We start from the raw sequence: 18,390 nt of genomic DNA on the forward strand, positions 1-18,390 counted from the left end.
GTGCCGAGTTTGAGCTCTGGCCAAACAAGCGAGTACCTTACGATCTAGTCTTTTCTTCTTAGAACTTCCACTCGAAGAAGCGGAAAAGGACTGCGATCACTTCAGCATAGAAGTCTTTCCATAAAAATAGAGCATAGAAATCTGCACTTGCTGGAGAACGAGAAATTGGAAGAGAACAAAACTATTGAAATCCACCAAACAGAGCAGTCTGTACAGAAACAGAAAAACCTCAGAACTTATCCTGACGAAAACAAACCAGTTATTTCTTTGTTCTGAAGCTTCTTCTCTGTTCTCAATTCTCATTGTCGATGGCGATCTTTTCATGAACAAATGTCCACGCTGAGCAATCGCATCGGAAGTTTTCCCTTTTTTTTTTTTTTTCTTCCCCATTTTCCAATCAGAGGTTTTCATACACTTTCCCTTGCTTGCAGAAGTGATAAAGTTGGACCTTAGACGCCAGAATTTCTTATCTACTATTGAGTAAGCTGATTGACCTTGAAGAGTTTCTGTTTGATGTATTTTCAAGACATTGACATTCATTTATTCGGAATTAAGGTTCATATTCTGATGCTTGTTGGATCGTCGATCCCATTGTCAAATATATATATATATATATTTGCGTTAATTTTGCTCAGATATGACATGAAGTTATCTGAGTAAATTCGTCATTCCAAGTGCAGAAGAGGAGTAGCTCTGATTCTAATGCAAGCTCCATGCTGGAATCGAAAGATAGCCTGATCAAAGAATCAGTTCAGGAGCCAACTTTTAATATGGATGGCTGTTGGGCAAGCCCTCGGAACAGCCTGGGCTCCGCTGCTCTATATGACGAAGCTGGGGAGAGCTTCGAAGTTGGCCCGTTTAAAGACGGCGAGGGAAGCGATGGAGCCAGTGAAGAGAGCGGTTCAAGCAACACCTACGACACCTACAAGCCCCACAAGGGCAACGATAACAGGGGGAGGGCAGTTCAGGTTGTGAGGGCTCGGCATGGGGCCCTGGGATTGGAGCACTTCAGATTGCTGAAGAAGCTGGGCTGCGGGGATATCGGGAACGTGTACCTGTCAGAGCTGAAGGGCACGGGGAGAAGCTGTTTCTTTGCAATAAAGGTAATGGACAAGGTTGCTCTCGCGGCTCGGAAGAAGCTCGTAAGGGCGCAGACCGAGAGGGAGATACTACAGTGCTTGGACCATCCGTTTTTACCGACCCTTTATGCCCATTTCGAGACCGAGAAACTATATTGCCTGGTTATGGAGGATTGTCGCGGTGGGGACCTTCACTGTCTCCGGCGGAGGCAAACTCGGAGGTTGTTTCCCGAACATAATGCCAGGTGAGACAGTTCTTCGTGTTTTCTGTTAAATCAAGATGAGTTTTCTCGGGTAACTTGAGTTATAGCATGCCGCAGGTTTTATGCTGCAGAAGTTCTGCTCGCTCTGGAATACCTGCACATGCTTGGGATCATATACAGAGACCTTAAGCCCGAGAATGTCTTGGGTCGGGAAGACGGCCACATTATGCTATCCGACTTCGACCTCTCCTTGAGGTGTGCCACGAACCCGACTCTGGTCCAATCCTCGAAGACCCCGGCAACCTCGGAGTCTTCGAAAAGCCCGATCCTCTGCACCGTTCAGCCTGTGTGCGTGTAGCCCACCACGTGTTTCGGGTCGAGGTTGTTCTCAAGCAGTCCTAAGAAAGACAAGAAGCCCAAGTCCAAGGCCCAGGTGTCCCACCAAGCGAAGCCCCTGCCCGAGCTGGTCGTGGAGCCGATGAGTGCCCGGTCGATGTCGTTCGTGGGGACTCACGAGTACCTGGCGCCAGAGATCATCAAAGGGCGACGGCCATGGGAGTGCGGTCGACTGGTGGACGTTTCGGGATCTTCCTCTACGAGCTCCTTTTCGGGACGACACCATTTAAGGGGGCGGGAAACCGCGACACCCTCTTCAACATCATCGGGCAGCCATTGAGGTTCCCGGAGGCACCTTGCGTGGGAGCTCCTGCAAAGGACCTGATCAGGGGCCTCCTAGTCAAGGATCCGCTGCACCGCCTCGGATACGAGCGTGGGGCTGCCCAGCTCAAGCAGCATCCCTTCTTTCAGAACGTGAACTGGGCGCTGATCCGTTGTATGGACCCCGCCACACGTCATAAAGCAATTAATGGCGGAGCTTACTTTCAACGACAACTACGGTGTCGTAGGTGTAGATGTGAATGTGAAGCCTTCCGTTAAATACATTGATTTTGAGTTTTTCTGATATACCACGTGCCCATGAAAGAATCAAATTAATTTATTCCTCTAACTCAAAAGGAACAAAAAAAGTTTATAGTAAAAATCACGGGATATCTCAACGTATCAGTCGAACTTTATCCCGTCCGAACGTTGGCACGGACTGTTTTCGGTACTCGGACACCAACCGAAGCATCGGTGAATGTCTGAAAGTTGGGCAGGCCACCGGACGGTCTACGGCTACCTTTCATTAAAAACCCCGAGCAACAGTGACAAGCAGGACACGTGTCGGTATTTAGTCTGCCTTTATCTGGGCGTGGCTCTCACGCTCCCGGCGTTGCTTCTTATAACCACGTCACCAACACTGAAGACGCCACCGTTGCCGTACGCTTAAAAATCAAAACCTGATGCGTACTGCGCACCCCTCCCGCGCTCTCGCTTCCGCGGCAGCTAACCTTCTCCACCCCTCGGCCCGCCGGTGCGTTACCCTCGCGCGCCTCCCCTTAAGGCCTTCTCTCCTCCGCCGCCGGGCCGCAGCTCCTCCGACGCAGCTCCGAGTCCGCTCCATGGCCACCGCGGATAGCCTCGCCCCGGCGGCAGCTACCGCGGACCAGGACGCGAAGTTCGGGTTCCGGCGGGCGGAGATGTACAAGAGCAGCCTCAGCAACACGGTCGACGCCTACGACCGCCACGTCTTCGTCTGCTTCAAGGGCCCCGAGGCCTGGGCCCCGCGCGCGGAGGACTCGGACGCAGCCGTGCTCCCCAAGCTGCTCTCCTCCGCCGTTAAAGCCCGGAAGGAAGAAATCTCCGTTAAGGTCAGTGATGGGATTCAGTTTGAACGAAGCTTTTGAATTGCATGCTGGGACTGGATTTCAATTGGAAATGTTGCTTATCTACGCGATTGATCTGCAGACTAAGCTGACTGTATGCGGCGGATGCAACGGGACCGAATGTTCCGACGGAGATGTCTTGATTTTCCCGGATATGATCAAATACAAGTGAGTACTGAGTGTAGCATAGGAATCTCAACTCTCTGTGTTGTCTGGAATAATTGATAATTCGATCTCCGAGATTACCTAGTCCCCGATGATCAAATGATCACATTACTTTTTCTTTGGTTCTATTCTGAAAGGGGTTTGTCGGAATCGGAAGTGGATGGCTTCGTGGATGAGGTGCTTGTGAATGGAAGGCCATGGGCTTCTGGTGTGTCCGAGGTACTGACAGGTTCTCATATATTTGTGTGCGCCCACGGTAGTCATGATCGGAGATGCGGAGTCTGTGGACCACCCCTTATCGAAATGCTAAATGAGGAGATCGAGTCTCGCGGACTCAAAGGTCAGGTTTCTGTTCGTCCGTGCTCTCACATTGGGGGGCATAAATATGCCGGGAATTTGATCATTTACAGTCCTGATAAGGAGGAGGGGAAAATCACTGGTCATTGGTGAGTTACATTGGCTTATGCGTGTTTGAGGAAAAGTTAGATATGATTCTTAAATAACAGTACTAGACTGGCAACCATATGATTGCAGGTATGGTTACGTTACACCTGATGATGTGCCCAATGTGCTTGATCAGCATATTATTCAAGGACTAGTTATTGAAGGTCTTTGGAGGTATGTCTTCTTTTATAGTAGTGAACTTGTCGGCATTGGCTTGTGAGTTGTTCGACCACAATAAGATGAATTGAGGATTTTTCTCTATAATGACTGATGTTGTAGGCTTACATATGTAGCCTTCGGCATTCTTGTAAACTTGTCAAAAAAATGTTCTTCCCGGTTTGATCTGTCCCAACCGTTGATTGCTTCCTGACGATCTCGTGTTAATCGTCATGACACATAAAACAGTTTAGTCTCTGCTTCACCTGTATCATTGAATTATCTCCGAATTATTATGGTGCTTACAGAAGTAATTGATGACAGGGGCCAAATGGGAGCCTCTTCCAAGAACTGTGAGAAGGTCGAGCAACAGGATCTTCAAAACAAAAAGGATGTCAAGGAAACTGAGAAACTTCAAGCGAGTATCACTGAGGCTGTAAAAGATAGCTCGTTTACTTGCTGCCAGGAAGCAAATGGCGTTTCTTGTCGTGGGGATCGGAACATCAGTGGGAACAACGAGAAAAAACCGAAAGAAGCAGAAGGGGAGAAGAGGGGTCCATCTAAGCTCTAGTTTGGAGTTGAAATTGGGAGTGATGAGATGTGAAGTCCTGACAGTTGCAGCTGTTAACTGGTTTCGCCTACAGACTCTATGTAAGGCCTCACTGGTGATCATCGTGTACAAGTGATTATGGGTAAGTGGAAAGTCTGCCTTGATTATTTGTTTGCAATCATGCGAGATCATAATAATTCTTCTCCATAACGATGATTCGAAGAGGAGACTTTAAAAAATATCTTTTGTTTGCATGGTGCTAATATGCTCCACTGTATTTTTCATTACCAAGGTTCAAGGAAGATACGAAATTTATCGATAAATGTCATGATCTTGTGAAACTGTTCTTTTCACAATAGTTTGATTCATTGATGTCATCTTTGACACGAAGTAGGATAGGCATCGCCCCGGTTTTCTGCTAGATTGGTTTTGCATACCAAGGCGGCAAGGCAGGGGATGGACCAAATCATTTCTGATCGACCTGACGCCAGGTTAGGGCCCTTTCTACCCTAGCGGAGTGTTTGGGAGGAGTGAGATGGAGAGTAGGAATGAATCTAATTTGAGTCAGTTTGTTTGTGAACCACATCGAACTGCATATCTATATCAGTCGATAATGGAATATTCACGAACTTGGTTTGGATCTAAAAGACGTATCGAGAGGAGAGATTTCTTGTATAGCCAGTCCATGACTTTCTCATCTCATCTTGAAACTCAATAATCGTGCTCTTCAACATGGCTGATTAGGCACGCAAAATCTTTTCCAAAACCGACATGTCCATCAGGCCGATCTTGGGCGGCCTGCGGAAAGCCGCCAGTATCTTCAATTTTCCTTTTCAATGGTCATAATTTTGATTATCGTAAGTAGGCAAATACTTGGCGTCTCATATTCCATTTTCCATGTCTGGTTATAGGGCCAAAATTAGAAGAGACGGCCGAAAGTTCACGTTATTGTCCTTCCATGTCAATTGTCATGACTCATGTCCACCCATCTAATCCCTTATCCTACTTTATTAGCCTTTTGGTACGTTCATTAGAATCCAAGAAAATGATCGACTCTTTCCAAAAAGTAAGGCGCGGAGGATGGCTCGCCATGCGCCGACTAAGATTAATCGTGTTTCTGTTCGCTAGTCGTGGTCGGTCGATTATTGATGTGAGACTGGTGGTATTGTTTGTTTTAGGATAATGCCATCGTAGACTTTTCATGGGTGATGAGCAAATAAGAATAAAAGCGTGGAATCGAAAGCAACATAGATTAGTTCTAATGGTTCGATATTAAGCCTTGTTTGGTTTGTGAGTGTTATTTTAAAATTTCAATTCTAACTTAATTTTACCAACTACAAAAAAAAAATAATTCATACAAAGTCAAAAAGTGTGTCTTATTTATATTTTTTTTTCACAACAAAATAATATAACTCACACTAAGTTAAAGGGTGAGTCTCATTTATATCACTCTTTTTCAAAATCAAAATCTGATTTTAAAATCCTACTATAAAACCAAACGCAACATATATCTTCTTAAGTCGGAATGTTCTGCATACAAGTCTTGTGAATATATGAATATTGTGAATTGAGAAAATTTATGATTAAATAAAATTTATTTCTTATGTTGATTAATCGGGTTCATTGAATTGAATTTTAAATATAAGCGATTTACAAATGTATGGAACCTCCGAAGGGACGAGAATCAGAATATAATTGTTATCTGCTGTACAACTGGAAGCACCTTGCTTATTATTCCCACCAGTTATACCTTTCCTATCAGAAATAATAAAAAAAAAGCATATATTTATATACTTATATGTATTTATTATTAACAGTAGCAACATTAGTAAACGTGGACCGATGATTTAAAAGCATTCTAATATATATTATTAGATAATTCTTATTTTATTTTATTAAATTACTGTATATTTTGAAAAGGATACAGTCATTAGTGAATATATTAGATGATTACATATTTTATTATACATATAGCTGGTCCCTAAGCCTTAGCTCATTGCATGATTCGTTTATGAGACCCCGTGAGTATTGGATCAATACTTTGTCGGGATTCCATGTTGATCCAACTCTTAATCAAAAACCTTACGATCATTCTTGCAAAGCACGGTACAAATTCTCACTATTATTATTATGTGATCGACTCTCCTCTAATTTATGACAAATTGGACAATCATCTTTTTCTTTACTGTAAGAAGTTTCTTCATCTCCCGCGATCCCTCGATTTGGAGGATCTAGGAACGCGTTCGATTCCGCTATAACTTCACCTTCTTTTCCGTTCTTTCGGTTTCCCTCCAACTCTTTCCTTTCCGAAAATGATCTTCCCGATGATGGTAATATTTCCCCTTTGGAATCTCATCCTTTCACGAGAAAAATCCATGACATTCCATGATCACGAGAAGTATAATAGAATAATCCGAGCTTATGCCTTTCCGGTTGCATGAAATAAGCAGTTGATGCTGATCGGAGATCGACTACATGCAATTTAACTTGCTTAAAGAGGTGTCCTCTAATACTACTCATTAAGGTATACGAGCATCGATATTTCAATTCATGCACGGTACGACCGAGCTTGGCTGGAGACTGTCCCATCCACTATCCCCTACCGATGTGGTCGTACGCTGATGGTTTTCCAACGACTTAAGTGATTCTTAAATAATTACCAAGGTCAGATAAAGTCTAAAAGAGTATGATTAGTCAGTTTTCTTATTAGGCTCGTGAACGTCCCTTATAATCGAGAAAAATAATTTCACTTCTTTTTTTTCTACCGGAAAAAGAAGAGAAATACATTTTTCACGGGAGTGACCGGGCATCTGTGCTGTTGCCCTCGTGTTAACTGAAAGAGATGCTCCGAGTGTAGAGAGAGAGAGAAAAAAAAAAAACAGAGCATCCGATGATGAAAAAGTTGCAGACAAGTTCTCTCTCTCTCTCTCTCTCTCTCTGTCCCTTTTAAAAAATGAATATCCTCCGCTTCTTCTTCTCCTCTTCACTCTCTCTCTCTCTCTCTCTCTCTTCTCCAACACGCACTCTGAGACAAATATTCTATGAATTAGTTTCCTTTCCCGTCTAATCCATCGGATTATCAATGAACCAACATTAAAGAAACCCCATCAGCTAAAATCCATTTCTTTCAGCTCCCCCGCATATAAAAAGGCAGAAAAGCACTGTCCTTTGACGAGCTTGCAGCTGTTGCTCTGCGGTTTGCTCGTCCCACCCCCCCCCCCCCCCCCCCCCCCCCCCTCTCTCTACCCATACTCGAAGCCGACACCAAACTTACGTTTTTTTTTATTTGTTTTTGCGGGGCACCAAACGTAAGCTTCCGCTTACTCTTTCGATTTCCGGGTCATACTTTTTGTTGTCTTTTATCTTGAACTGTCATCAACTTTGCTGAAGACTTGATGTTAAATAATATATACTCTGTATCCGTGTGTCCTTCTCTGCGAGCGTGAAGCATCCACCTTTGCTTCTTGCTTGCTCTTAGATGACTGCAGCTGTCTGCGGGTGAGTTTGATTGCTGAGGAGCTCTTGCAGCTCTGTTTTTCGAGGTTAAAGAAGAAAGTCCCCATGAAAGCTCTATTGGGTTTTTCTTTCCTTGTTTTACTGCTCTGTTCTTTGAGATTCCAATGTCGGTTGCATGCAAATTTCCAGCTTGCGTACGATGATCTTGCTTCTGACAGCAAAAGGGCAGCTGCCAAACGCATCCATCAGTGCACACACTTTCCATTTCATGCTTTTAGGGTTGGTGGGCTGATTCTGATAGATGGTTGATTGATCCTTATTACAGCTGGAGTGGAGGAAGGCGAGAGGGAACCCATTTCTGACGAGGATCGGGTCGAGGTTGAGTCCAAAACCAGTACCCATGCCTTTGAATTTAGTTCATGATTCCGATGGATTGCCTCGGATAATCCTCACTGAGCCTACTGGATCAACTGCAGAGGTACGTTTGATTCCTCTTCTTCGAATGATTCATGTTGTCAAGTTTTCTTTGATTCTCCTGATTCCTGTGAGGCCGCCTCCGTTGATAGGAATCCCGGAATTTCGCATGGATGTCTTTGTGATTTGGCATTAATTGTGGGTGGTGTGTATAAAGGGCTTCTGTCTCCTGAATAAAATTGGAGGACTGATTTAGAGGGTATTGTGAATTTGAAGTTGGATGCTTCGAGTTCCAAAATAGCTCAGTAAATCCACTTCTATATGGTCCTGAACCAAACGATACCATTACGAGTTACTGTTTTCATGATTCTACTCCCAGTAATTATAGGAAAAGGTGAAAGAGTGTGCCTTCGATCTTTATTGTGAATCTCATTCGCAATCCGCATCTCTTAATGGAAGGCTTTGTGAAGATGCGATGAAGCCTCAATTGAAGGCTTCCAATTATCCTATGTTTTCGGCTGAAATACCATGAATACATCAAGGCAGGTTATGGCTCATAGTGACCAACTTGTCGACGTGGACAATTTCAGGTGCTTCTCTATGGCGGGCAGGTCGTTTCTTGGAAGAACGAGAGGAGGGAGGAGCTGCTCTTTATGAGTAGTAAGGTAAAGCAAGTCGAAATCTTTATGCTAGAAGATGGTTTGCCTTTTATCTGTCTCCCCCCTTTTCTTTTGGTGCCCTTCTCTTTCTGTTCAAGGTTCCCAAAATTTTTCTAGCCAATGAGTTTCACGAGGAACACAATATTGCCTTCATTTGCAGCAAAAAAAAAAAAAAAGTGAAGAGCACTTGGTTTCATAATATTTACCTGAGCATCTTACTAATTTCGGGTCTTGATATCATTTTTGCAGGCTATTTGGAAACCACCTAAAGCGATCAGGGGAGGCATACCAGTATGCTTTCCTCAGGTCTGGAATAGAACAGCAACAGCCTTTTGAATTAGCATGTATAATACTTTGCTCATCAGAGTACTTATAAGGTCTTTTTCTCTTTTCCAGTTTGGGAACTTCGGTTCACTGGAGCAACATGGATTTGCCAGGAACAGAGTTTGGTCACTCGATAATGATCCTTCCCCTCTGTCTCCTACTGATAATCAGTCATCAGTGGATCTGATACTAAAATCTACAGAAGAAGATATTAAAATGTGGCCACGTAGGTAATGCTTATGATCACTAATAAAAATTTCCCCATATATGTAATGAATGTGAAAAATAATTCTATGGGACGAATGTTTCCTTCTCTCCTCTTACATGGAAGGTCCTTTGACCTGGACCACGTGGTAATATCTTCAAACATGGAAGTATTGCTCTGCTGTTCTTTAGCTCTCTAAGCTTACAGCTTTTTGTCTATGAACAGCTTTGAGCTGCGGCTTCGTGTTTCTCTTAGTGCTGGAAAGCTCACTTTGATCCCCCGTGTGAGGAACACTGATGGCAAGCCCTTCTCATTTACGCTCGCGCTGAGCAATTACCTCTCTGTGTCTGATATCAGGTTTGTCTCGTGAAGCGTTTAAGCTATTCATATTGCTTGCTACTGTGCAGTGATTGGTTGAGTTTGGGATTACAAGTGCCTAGACTTTTGTCTTTGCGATAAGCAAGATTTGGATGTTGAGGTTCAGTTTTGCATTTTTCTTGTTTTAGAAGAATATGCTAAAGAAAATGTTATACTGCAATTTATGAGATGTATCTGAATTATAAATGCCTTGTGAAGTACAATCTACCGCATCTCTTTTCAAGAATGGTTCCTGAAAGATCTTCGATTTCTTAGAACCATCCAAGATGCCACCAAGTCTAGTTCATAGAGATCTTTTGTTCCTTATGTGATTAGTAGCTGAATTTGGAAGCTATTTCATTCCTTCGGTAATTTGCAGTGAAGTGCGTGTTGAAGGCTTGGAGACACTCGATTACTTTGACAATTTGATACACCGAGAAAGGTTCACCGAGCAAGCTGATGCGATAACCTTTGATGGGGAGGTTGTTATCTTTCACTTTTCTCATTCTTCCAGAGTCTAATTTGGGCTGTGATTCTAGTTAATGAAAAAGTCTACTTGAAGCTCTAGCTTGGATTTAGGAATTTATTGGTATCTATGCTACAGATTGACAGGGTCTACTTGAGCACCCCGAACAAAATTGCTATCATTGACCATGAAAAGAAGCGGACTTTTGTGCTTCGGAAAGATGGAATGCCCGATGCTGGTACTTTTTTCCGTAGTCCACATCTTTCAATGTCTCTAGATCCTCTTTCCCCACAATGTGCTGCTATGTAGTTTTCTTTTCCTCTTCTTTCATCATATGTGAACTTAAAAGATGCACATTTGGTGTAGTTGTGTGGAACCCTTGGGACAAAAAGGCGAAGGCCCTTCCCGATTTGGGAGATGAGGAGTACAAGACCATGCTCCGTGTAGATTCTGCGGCTATTGAGACCCCGATTGCTCTGAAACCCTTCGAAGAGTGGAGAGGCCGTCAGGAAATTTCTGCTGTCTCTTCAAGTTACTGCAGCGGGCAGTTGGATCCCCGGAAGGTTCTTCATGGCCTCCGCTGAGAGTAAATAAATCTTCTCCAATGTAACTTATGTAAGATTCTCTTATCTCGTATGCAGCCTACCACTACAACTACTTATCTACCATTCCCGTTGCTGAGAATCCAAATATAGCGAACGAGATGAGAGTCCTGTATAGTAGTATCTGACTGTGTTTTGCTGCTGGGTCAGGGAGGGGCTTAGTCACGAACAAGTCGAGGTTGCTTGTTCGTCGTGTCTATGGGTGTATCTTGATCGAAGGTTTAGTGAATTGAGCTTATGATGCAGAATGGCTCTTTTATTTCTGTTATCGATTATCCATGTTCAGCTGCATATTCTAGAAAGAGTTGGTGAATGGAAATTACAATTATTTATGGTCTGGTTGACCGATTACTATCATATGTGGACGACAACGCTTTATTTTCTCTCGTTCGAGTACAAGATCAAAGTTTCTGCACTCCGCTCCAGAGAAGTTTGAGCATGGAAGTCCCGAACTTGTCTTTGGCATCTTTGTCGAGGGCATCGTCTCCGAGGTACATGTATATGTAAGCCCTGCACAGAAGCTCGCTCTCGATCTTACTCACCAAATCACCCTTCACTGCATCCATTAGAAGAATTCTGCTAGTTAAATTTTTCTTGCAGCCATTGTAAAAATCGTGCATAAATACTCATTGAGCTTAAGTTTTTCTAGTTTTGTTATTTGATCTGTTTCGGTTACCTGAGTGTTCAACCATCCCTAATATGTGTGTCGGTGCAATTTCCTACGATTTCGATATTTTAGGACAGCGGTTAATTAAAGGTGAATATCATAACCTGGTTTCATTTTTTACTGTCACCTTTTGTTTGGAGGGTATATCCCGGAAGCCGAGAAATCTCAATCACTGAACCAGAAGTTAGCTTAATGTCATCCGTTGCTTCACCCATGATCCTGTCATCGAAAGCATGAAAAATATTAGCCATATTATTGCTTATCATTCATCGGATCGAAAATTCTGTAGCTATTACCTTCTTGTGAGCCCTTCATTCTCCTTGCCGCCGCCGAACTTCTTGATGGCTGCTCCGAGACCTTTGTCCAAGTTGATTCTCACCATACCCATGGTGAGGCTCGAGAACACAATCACCAGCCTGACCATGATCTCCACATCGCTGTCGATCACCTTCTGGTACATTTGCTCTACTGGTTTCTCTGGGGACCCACCGACCGAGGACTTGAGCAGATCTCTCAGCTTCTCATTATCCGCATACATCCCTGAAAAGGTTCAAGGTGCGTGTTAAGCAAGTTGTGATGATCTTTTTCACTCTCTTTTCGATACTCTCTGATCATTGCAGAAACAGTTCGGTCTTTAGTTTACGGGTTATGAACAGTGTCTTGTTCAAGGGGAATCGGATAGTGATAGATATAGTACAATACCAAAGCTATATATATTGATGCCAAATCCGATGATAGACTTCTTTCTCACCCCGACACAGTTCAGCTGCTTCCCGTCCTCCAACTTTACCGGGAAAGAGGTCCCGGTATTTGGGTCTATCTCCACTCCGACCTCCTCTTTCTTGGGCATATGTTCAACAACCGTTTCCTTCTCTTCAATTTTGGCATTCTTTATATCTTCAGGCATCTGTGTTTTGGGTTCTGAAGCCACACCGCTGTTGGACTTGAGCTCGACGCTTGCTGCATTAGGAGCCATTGCCATCCTTGAGATCTCGTGTTTTTTGGCGAAAGAAGTAGATATATTTCGATATCTGTTGATTGTATGAATGAAAGTCGACTAGCAGGCTTTGTGTTTATATAGGAAATTGCTTGGAGGGAAACTGAGAAGGAGACTGTTACTGGTGGGATCAGCAAAAACAGGTGGGAGTTAGAGAATTTAATTCGGAGATCAATCCCGATACCGATTACAATCACGATTCTCGTGAGTTCGTACCAGGTGAAATATGTGTTCCGGTATTTTGCCAGACTAAATCTGATGTATGACTGAATATCATTCGTGTCATACATACCTGCCCTCTCCGAGTCCATCTTTGATCACAGTGGCGAACGTGTTTGATTATCATAAACTGAAGATTGTAATGCAATTTCGATAATGGATTCAGGGAGCGAAATTATAAGTTTCTCACTTTCGTGTGACCGGCGTTGCTTCGAGTAATAGCGTTAACACGTCCCATGCATGGCAATCGAAGTGATGTGCTACTAAACCTAATTAATGCAATAAATCATATATCAACCACCACAAAGTATTAAGACATGAGCATACACGTCCCCGATGCAGTTCGTACGGTTGTAGAATTTATTGTTTCTCTCAAATAGTCAAATTTCTGTCCCACAAGAAAATTGCGATGCTCAGGAACGAGCAAACTGGACCGAACAATACCTGATTGCGCAACCGGAAATTAGCGGATCAAACTTATGATGCAGAATGGTTCTTTTGGCTTCCGTTATGGATGGGCAGATGCATATTCTGGAAAGGAAGAGGTGAATGGAAGGGATAATTGCTATAGTTTACCTTTATTTTGATGGGATCACGAGGGAATGGACTGCAATACCATACAAGATACGATTCTACGGAATTACATTATATTCGGGATTCATTCTACTCTACTAAACAGGATCTTTCTTCGTACTTATCGTTCTTGTCATATCGAGATTGCTCGATTACTATGGACAATGCCTTATTTCCTCCCAGCACGAGTCTGGAACTAAAGTCTCTCCGATTCGGTCCACTTAGAGAAGTTTAAGCATGGAAGTTCCGAACTTGTCTTTAGCATCCTTGTCGAGCACTTCGTCTCCGAGGTACATGTATATGTAAGCCCTGCACAGAAGCTCGCTCTTGATCATACTCACCACCTCGCCCTTCACTGCGCACCCATTAGGACAATTCCATTGGTAAGATTTCGATAACGTGATAGTTCAATCATGCTTGAATACGCGTCAAGCTTGAAGTTTCAGGTTTTGTTTTCGATTTTCAGCAAAACCTATATTCCTGTTTATTTACTCTGTTTCCGGTTCCGGGAATGTCAAAGCATACCTAATATGCGTACTGGTAAGCCTTTTCTACAAGTTCGAGTTCCAGGAAAATGCAGTCATGAGTTAAACAATGAATATCTTTCAGTATACTACCCGGTTTAATAATTTATTGTTACCTTTCGTTTGGAGGGTATATCCCGGAAGCCGGGAAGTCTCGATCACTGAGCCATGAGTAAGCTTCATATTGTCCGTTGCTTCTCCCATGCTCCTGTCGCCGAACCACAGAGGTTAGCCGGATGTTGGCATGGCACACATTAATCCTAGGGGATACAAAGTTCGTAGTCATTACCTCTTTGTGAGCTTTTTCTCCTCCTTGCCGCCGCCTAACTTCTTGATGGCTGCTCCGAGTTCCATGTCTGGGCTTCTCATCATAGCCGCCGGGATGCTCGGTAACATGATCACTAACCTCACTGTGATCCCCACATCGCTGTCAATCACCTTCTGATACATTTCCTTCGTCGGTTTCTCTGGGGAATCGCTGAAAGAGGACTTCAGCAGATCTCTCAGCTTCTCATTATCCGCGTACATCCCTGCAAGGTGCCAAGGTGCATACTTATTAGCAGTGCCGTTATTGATCTTCATCGTCCTCTCTTTTCTCGATATTCTTGATCGAGGCGGTTACTGCAGAATTGGTTCGGATAGTGCTACGTAATACATTACCGAAGCTATATATCTTGATGTCAAATCCAAGCATGGACTTCTTCCTCAACCCGACGCAGTTCAGCTGCTTCCCGTCCTCCAACTTAACCGGGAAAGAGGTTCCGGTATTAGGGTCTATCTCCATACCAACCTGCTCCTCATCTTTATCAGCAACCGTTTCCTTCTCTTCAACTTTCACACTCTTAACCTCTCCCGTTGTCTGTATTTCGGGTTCTGAAGCCGCGCTGCTCTTCGATTCGAGCTCATCTGCTGCCTTAGGATTCATTGACATCTCCGAGATCTTCGTGTTCTCGGCGAAAGGTTTCGACTTTGGTATTTGTTGATTGTATGAGTGAAGTTGGGAGCTGGCAGGTTGTGTTTATATAGAACAAGAAACTGAGAAGACGAATGAGAGGATCTAATTTGGGAATTTAAATCCTTGATGTATTAGCCTCCACGTACAGCCTCGGTTCCGATCACTATCGCGACCCGGCAATCACTGTGATTCCGGAACTCCACATTTGTGCTCAATGAAACAATGTGTCTATGGCGATGAGAAATTCTTGTTAGACCAAACCCCGCTAATGTCTAGATGAGCATCATTCGTACGTACCATAGGGCTGGTGTACGCACACCAAACCTGACATCTAAACGAGCATTATTCGTACATACCATATGGCTGGTGTACTCTCATCTGTCCATTCATGACCATATCATTGAACACGCTAAATGTTGAAGTTCAACGTCGGAAATATAAAAAAATTTCATGAATTTACGGGAGATTGAGTAATACAACATATGATCGGTTTGAATTTTTTATATATATAAATAAATGTTTCCAATAACCTGTAACTTCATTAGATATTTTACGTCATTAATTAAATGATGTGCATTGAAGTTTGTGCTAACTTGCAGGCGAATTATGATAAGTTTTTCACGCTTTTTGACTTCAAATGGAGATTTATGCCTTAAGCATGTATATGCAAATGGCGTCAAGTAATCGCGGAGTAAAACGTCCCATGCATGGTAATGAAAATGACGTACCACTAAACCTAATGAATGCGAACATATTGTGCACAAACCAACTAAAGAATTAATAGATGTGCATATGTATCGAAGAGAATTCATTCGCAGTTCCGTTCCGGTACAGTTTGTGTGGTCGTGGAACTCGCTTTCCTCAATCTTTTTTTGGGTAACGAGAGCGCATTCCAATTATTGTCTTTTTCATTAGGCTGTCAAGTGTCAAGTGGCGTCTAGAGACCAATTCACATGCCTCGACTCACTCACTTCCCCGAATGAGTCAAATAGCTCACCTCTCTCGACGAGTTGAAGGCAGGCCATCCTCGTTATGGGCTAAATTTGGGCCGGAATTGGGCCGTCTCGTGAAGCCCTAAGGCCCAATCTACTGACGACCTTCTTCTTCTCTACGAACTGGATCTGCGATTGCCTTCCTTCTTCTCCCAGTGCGGGAAGGGAAGGTCCGCGGGGAAGTGCAACAATGGCGGGACGAAGCTCAAAGCGCAAGAGAGCGAAGCATAACGGGGCTCAAAGCGAGCTGAAAGTTAGCAGCTCTGGTACTCAAAAGAAGCAGAAGCCCAACCAAAGTAGTTTTCTCGATAAGGTCTCCTCCTCCTCCTCCTTTCGGGTGCCGGTTTGATAATCCTCTGATGCTTTCACTCGATGAGAAGATGCGTACTTTGATTGTTTTGGAGGTGATTGGCGGAGAATTTCATCTGAGCCTGACGTTGGTTAGAGTTGATTGTGCAGATGAGGGCGAAGTTGTCCGGCGGGCACTTTAGGATGATCAACGAGAAGCTCTACACTTGCACGTACGTGGTTGCCACTCTTCGTTTCGTGCCGTCAAACGTTCTTTATGTGAACTGGAGTTGTGTTATGTTCAGATACTTTCGCGACGAATGTTTCCAGCACTATGTCCTCTAAAGTTTCATTTTTTTCCCCCAGGGGAGAAGAGGCTTTGAATTATTTCAAGGAAGACCCATCGCTGTTCGATATGGTGAGCTCTCTGTCGATTCGGGATTTTGTCGATACGTTGAGATTTTGAAAGTGGCCCTTAGATGTCCCTCAGCTGCTATGCTGTCTTTAAACACGAAAAGTGTCATGGTTGGAGATTGAATTATACTGTCATGGCTTTATTTAGGACAAGTTAGATAATATGTAGATTCCGGCAACTCCTTTGTAACAAAATCATCGTCTCATTTTTTGGTTAGCAGAGCTTTTTTGTTTCAGAAGCTGCTTTTAACTCGTGTTTAATTACCTTTGCCAGTATCATACAGGATACCAAGCTCAAATGTCGCAATGGCCTGAGCAGCCAGTTAACAAAATCATAAAATGGCTGAAAGATCGCAGCCCGTCTCTGCTAGTTGCTGATTTTGGCTGCGGTGAGAGTCTGCTTAATGCTATTACAGTAGTACTTCAAAGTTTTGGTACATGCGTTGGTTATTGACAGCTTCTATAATTTTATTGATCATACTTCAGGGGATGCTTGCCTTGCGAAAAACGTCAAGAACAAAGTCTTCTCATTTGATCTTGTTTCAAATGACCCTGCAGTAATAGCTTGTGACATGGCAAATGTATGTGTTTTCATCCTTTCTTAAGGTATCCAATGGAATTAGGAGAGTTCTCATACATTTGGTCTTGAAGACATGGAAATCTTGGGATGTATTTACTCCTTCAATCATTTTAGAATTATAAAATCGATTGACTGGTTGATGAATGCTCAAAGTGATGAAGCTTTTATGAACTACTCCGTAACTCTTAGGACGGCTTATCGCGGCTTATCTTTGACTGGTTTGTTTGTGCCTTCTCGCAGACATGTCTAGAATCTTCTTCGGTAGATGTTGCCGTTTTCTGCCTTTCCCTCATGGGAGTTAATTACCCGAGTTACCTCACTGAAGCTCACAGGGTTCTCAAGCCAGGGTCAGCTTAATATATACCATTTCTCGAAACTGAATAAATTGATAATGTTCTTGCTTTTTTCTTTGCCCCGTCATTTTGGCAGCTTTCAACTTATGGAGCTTAATTCTTTGCAGCGGATGGCTTCTTATAGCAGAAGTAAAGAGCAGGCTAGACCCAAATACTGGAGGAGCCGATCCAGACAAGTTTGTCGATGCTATCTGTGAGCTCGGGCTTAAGTCAGAACTCAAGGTACCTAATCGGCTTACTTCATTCTCTTGCATTAGTTGTTCTCTTGGTCGCTTCTGATGTGGTATATCAATGTTTTTGTGTAGGATTTCTCAAATAAGATGTTTGCCTTGTTATACTTCAAGAAGAAGGTACTCTTGCCTTCCTGCTAAGCTATACATACAGACTCAACCGCTCATCCTGTAGATCTGATTATCAACTCTTAGTATTTTCTTTTTTTATATACAGGAGAAGTCAAACTCAAAAACGAGGGAAATCGAGTGGCCGGAGTTAAAACCATGCGTGTACAAGCGCCGGTGATAATGAGTCGGCGCAATGAGCAATGTTTTCTTTAACTATTGATTGTTAATCCTTGTAAAGGCAGTTGCCGATCAGCATGCCTTTTTCGGGGCATTACGATGCTCTTATAGATGAGAAATATGGAGTTGGTTTCATTGGCGGGCCTAATCGTGGGCCTTAGTACACTACGAGCTGAGGCCCAATAGTATTTTTTGTAACCCGAAAGTTCATCGAGGATGATTGTATCTTGGTCGTGGAAATTCTAATTTTTATTTTCCCTGAGTCTATGCGTAAATTCAATTTCAATTATAGTGAACTAAGAAACATCGGTATTCGCCTTGGGAAAAACACGGTCTCGCGCCGAGGCGAGTCGGAGCAATCAACGGCTTATAATTTTTGTCCCTTTTATCCTGAACAGTACAAAGCTACCTTCCCGCATTTTCTAACTCAGCTTCAATGTGCCCATTGGCCCAGTAGTGTTCGCATT

The 18,390-nt window shown here is 43.3% G+C and overlaps 5 protein-coding genes and 1 pseudogene across 7 annotated transcripts; 4 read left to right on the top strand and 2 right to left on the bottom strand.

The window, feature by feature from the left end:
* The first annotated feature begins 541 nt into the window (after nt 1-541).
* LOC116195497 lies at nt 542-3,456 on the top strand (annotated as a pseudogene).
* LOC116195499 (altered inheritance of mitochondria protein 32-like) lies at nt 2,598-5,007 on the top strand. 2 transcript variants are annotated; one of them, XR_004154669.1, is made up of 6 exons: nt 2,598-3,030; nt 3,128-3,213; nt 3,348-3,656; nt 3,745-3,828; nt 4,135-4,502; nt 4,755-5,007. XR_004154669.1 is itself a non-coding variant. In XM_031524730.1 (5 exons), the coding sequence occupies exons 1-5, from the start codon at nt 2,623-2,625 to the stop codon at nt 4,379-4,381; spliced, it is 1,134 nt and encodes a 377-aa protein (XP_031380590.1). In that variant the 5' UTR covers nt 2,598-2,622; the 3' UTR covers nt 4,382-4,683. The 2 variants fall into 2 exon arrangements, 1 of the variants encoding a protein (XP_031380590.1); XM_031524730.1 differs by lacking the exon at nt 4,755-5,007 and having other exon boundaries at nt 4,135-4,683.
* A 2,330-nt stretch (nt 5,008-7,337) lies between these two features.
* LOC116195501 (putative glucose-6-phosphate 1-epimerase) lies at nt 7,338-11,200 on the top strand. Of its 2 annotated transcripts, none has more exons than XM_031524734.1 (9): nt 7,338-7,668; nt 8,142-8,294; nt 8,821-8,895; nt 9,139-9,195; nt 9,286-9,443; nt 9,644-9,775; nt 10,155-10,257; nt 10,380-10,479; nt 10,608-11,200. In XM_031524734.1, exons 2-9 carry the CDS (start codon nt 8,217-8,219, stop codon nt 10,823-10,825), a joined length of 921 nt encoding a protein of 306 aa, XP_031380594.1. In that variant the 5' UTR covers nt 7,338-7,668; nt 8,142-8,216; the 3' UTR covers nt 10,826-11,200. The 2 variants fall into 2 exon arrangements, with proteins under 2 accessions (XP_031380594.1, XP_031380595.1); XM_031524735.1 differs by lacking the exon at nt 7,338-7,668 and adding an exon at nt 7,698-7,858.
* On the bottom strand, nt 11,085-12,569 carry LOC116195502 (fatty-acid-binding protein 1-like). The gene is made up of 4 exons (XM_031524736.1): nt 12,213-12,569; nt 11,807-12,050; nt 11,638-11,729; nt 11,085-11,399 (listed from the first exon to the last, which is right to left on the bottom strand). The coding sequence occupies exons 1-4, from the start codon at nt 12,490-12,492 to the stop codon at nt 11,245-11,247; spliced, it is 771 nt and encodes a 256-aa protein (XP_031380596.1). The 5' UTR covers nt 12,493-12,569; the 3' UTR covers nt 11,085-11,244.
* Nucleotides 12,570-13,276: 707 nt separating this feature from the next.
* On the bottom strand, nt 13,277-15,029 carry LOC116195503 (fatty-acid-binding protein 1-like). Its single transcript, XM_031524737.1, has 4 exons — nt 14,484-15,029; nt 14,113-14,353; nt 13,940-14,031; nt 13,277-13,654 (listed from the first exon to the last, which is right to left on the bottom strand). Exons 1-4 carry the CDS (start codon nt 14,752-14,754, stop codon nt 13,521-13,523), a joined length of 738 nt encoding a protein of 245 aa, XP_031380597.1. The 5' UTR covers nt 14,755-15,029; the 3' UTR covers nt 13,277-13,520.
* Nucleotides 15,030-15,896: 867 nt separating this feature from the next.
* LOC116194395 (ribosomal RNA-processing protein 8) lies at nt 15,897-18,185 on the top strand. The gene is made up of 9 exons (XM_031523212.1): nt 15,897-16,083; nt 16,230-16,291; nt 16,425-16,476; nt 16,747-16,861; nt 16,959-17,053; nt 17,293-17,399; nt 17,513-17,627; nt 17,711-17,755; nt 17,853-18,185. The coding sequence occupies exons 1-9, from the start codon at nt 15,961-15,963 to the stop codon at nt 17,922-17,924; spliced, it is 786 nt and encodes a 261-aa protein (XP_031379072.1). The 5' UTR covers nt 15,897-15,960; the 3' UTR covers nt 17,925-18,185.
* The last annotated feature ends 205 nt before the right edge of the window (nt 18,186-18,390 follow it).

This window comes from Punica granatum, chromosome 2 (genome assembly GCF_007655135.1).
Source record: "Punica granatum isolate Tunisia-2019 chromosome 2, ASM765513v2, whole genome shotgun sequence".
In the NCBI taxonomy this organism is placed as follows: domain Eukaryota; kingdom Viridiplantae; phylum Streptophyta; class Magnoliopsida; order Myrtales; family Lythraceae; genus Punica; species Punica granatum.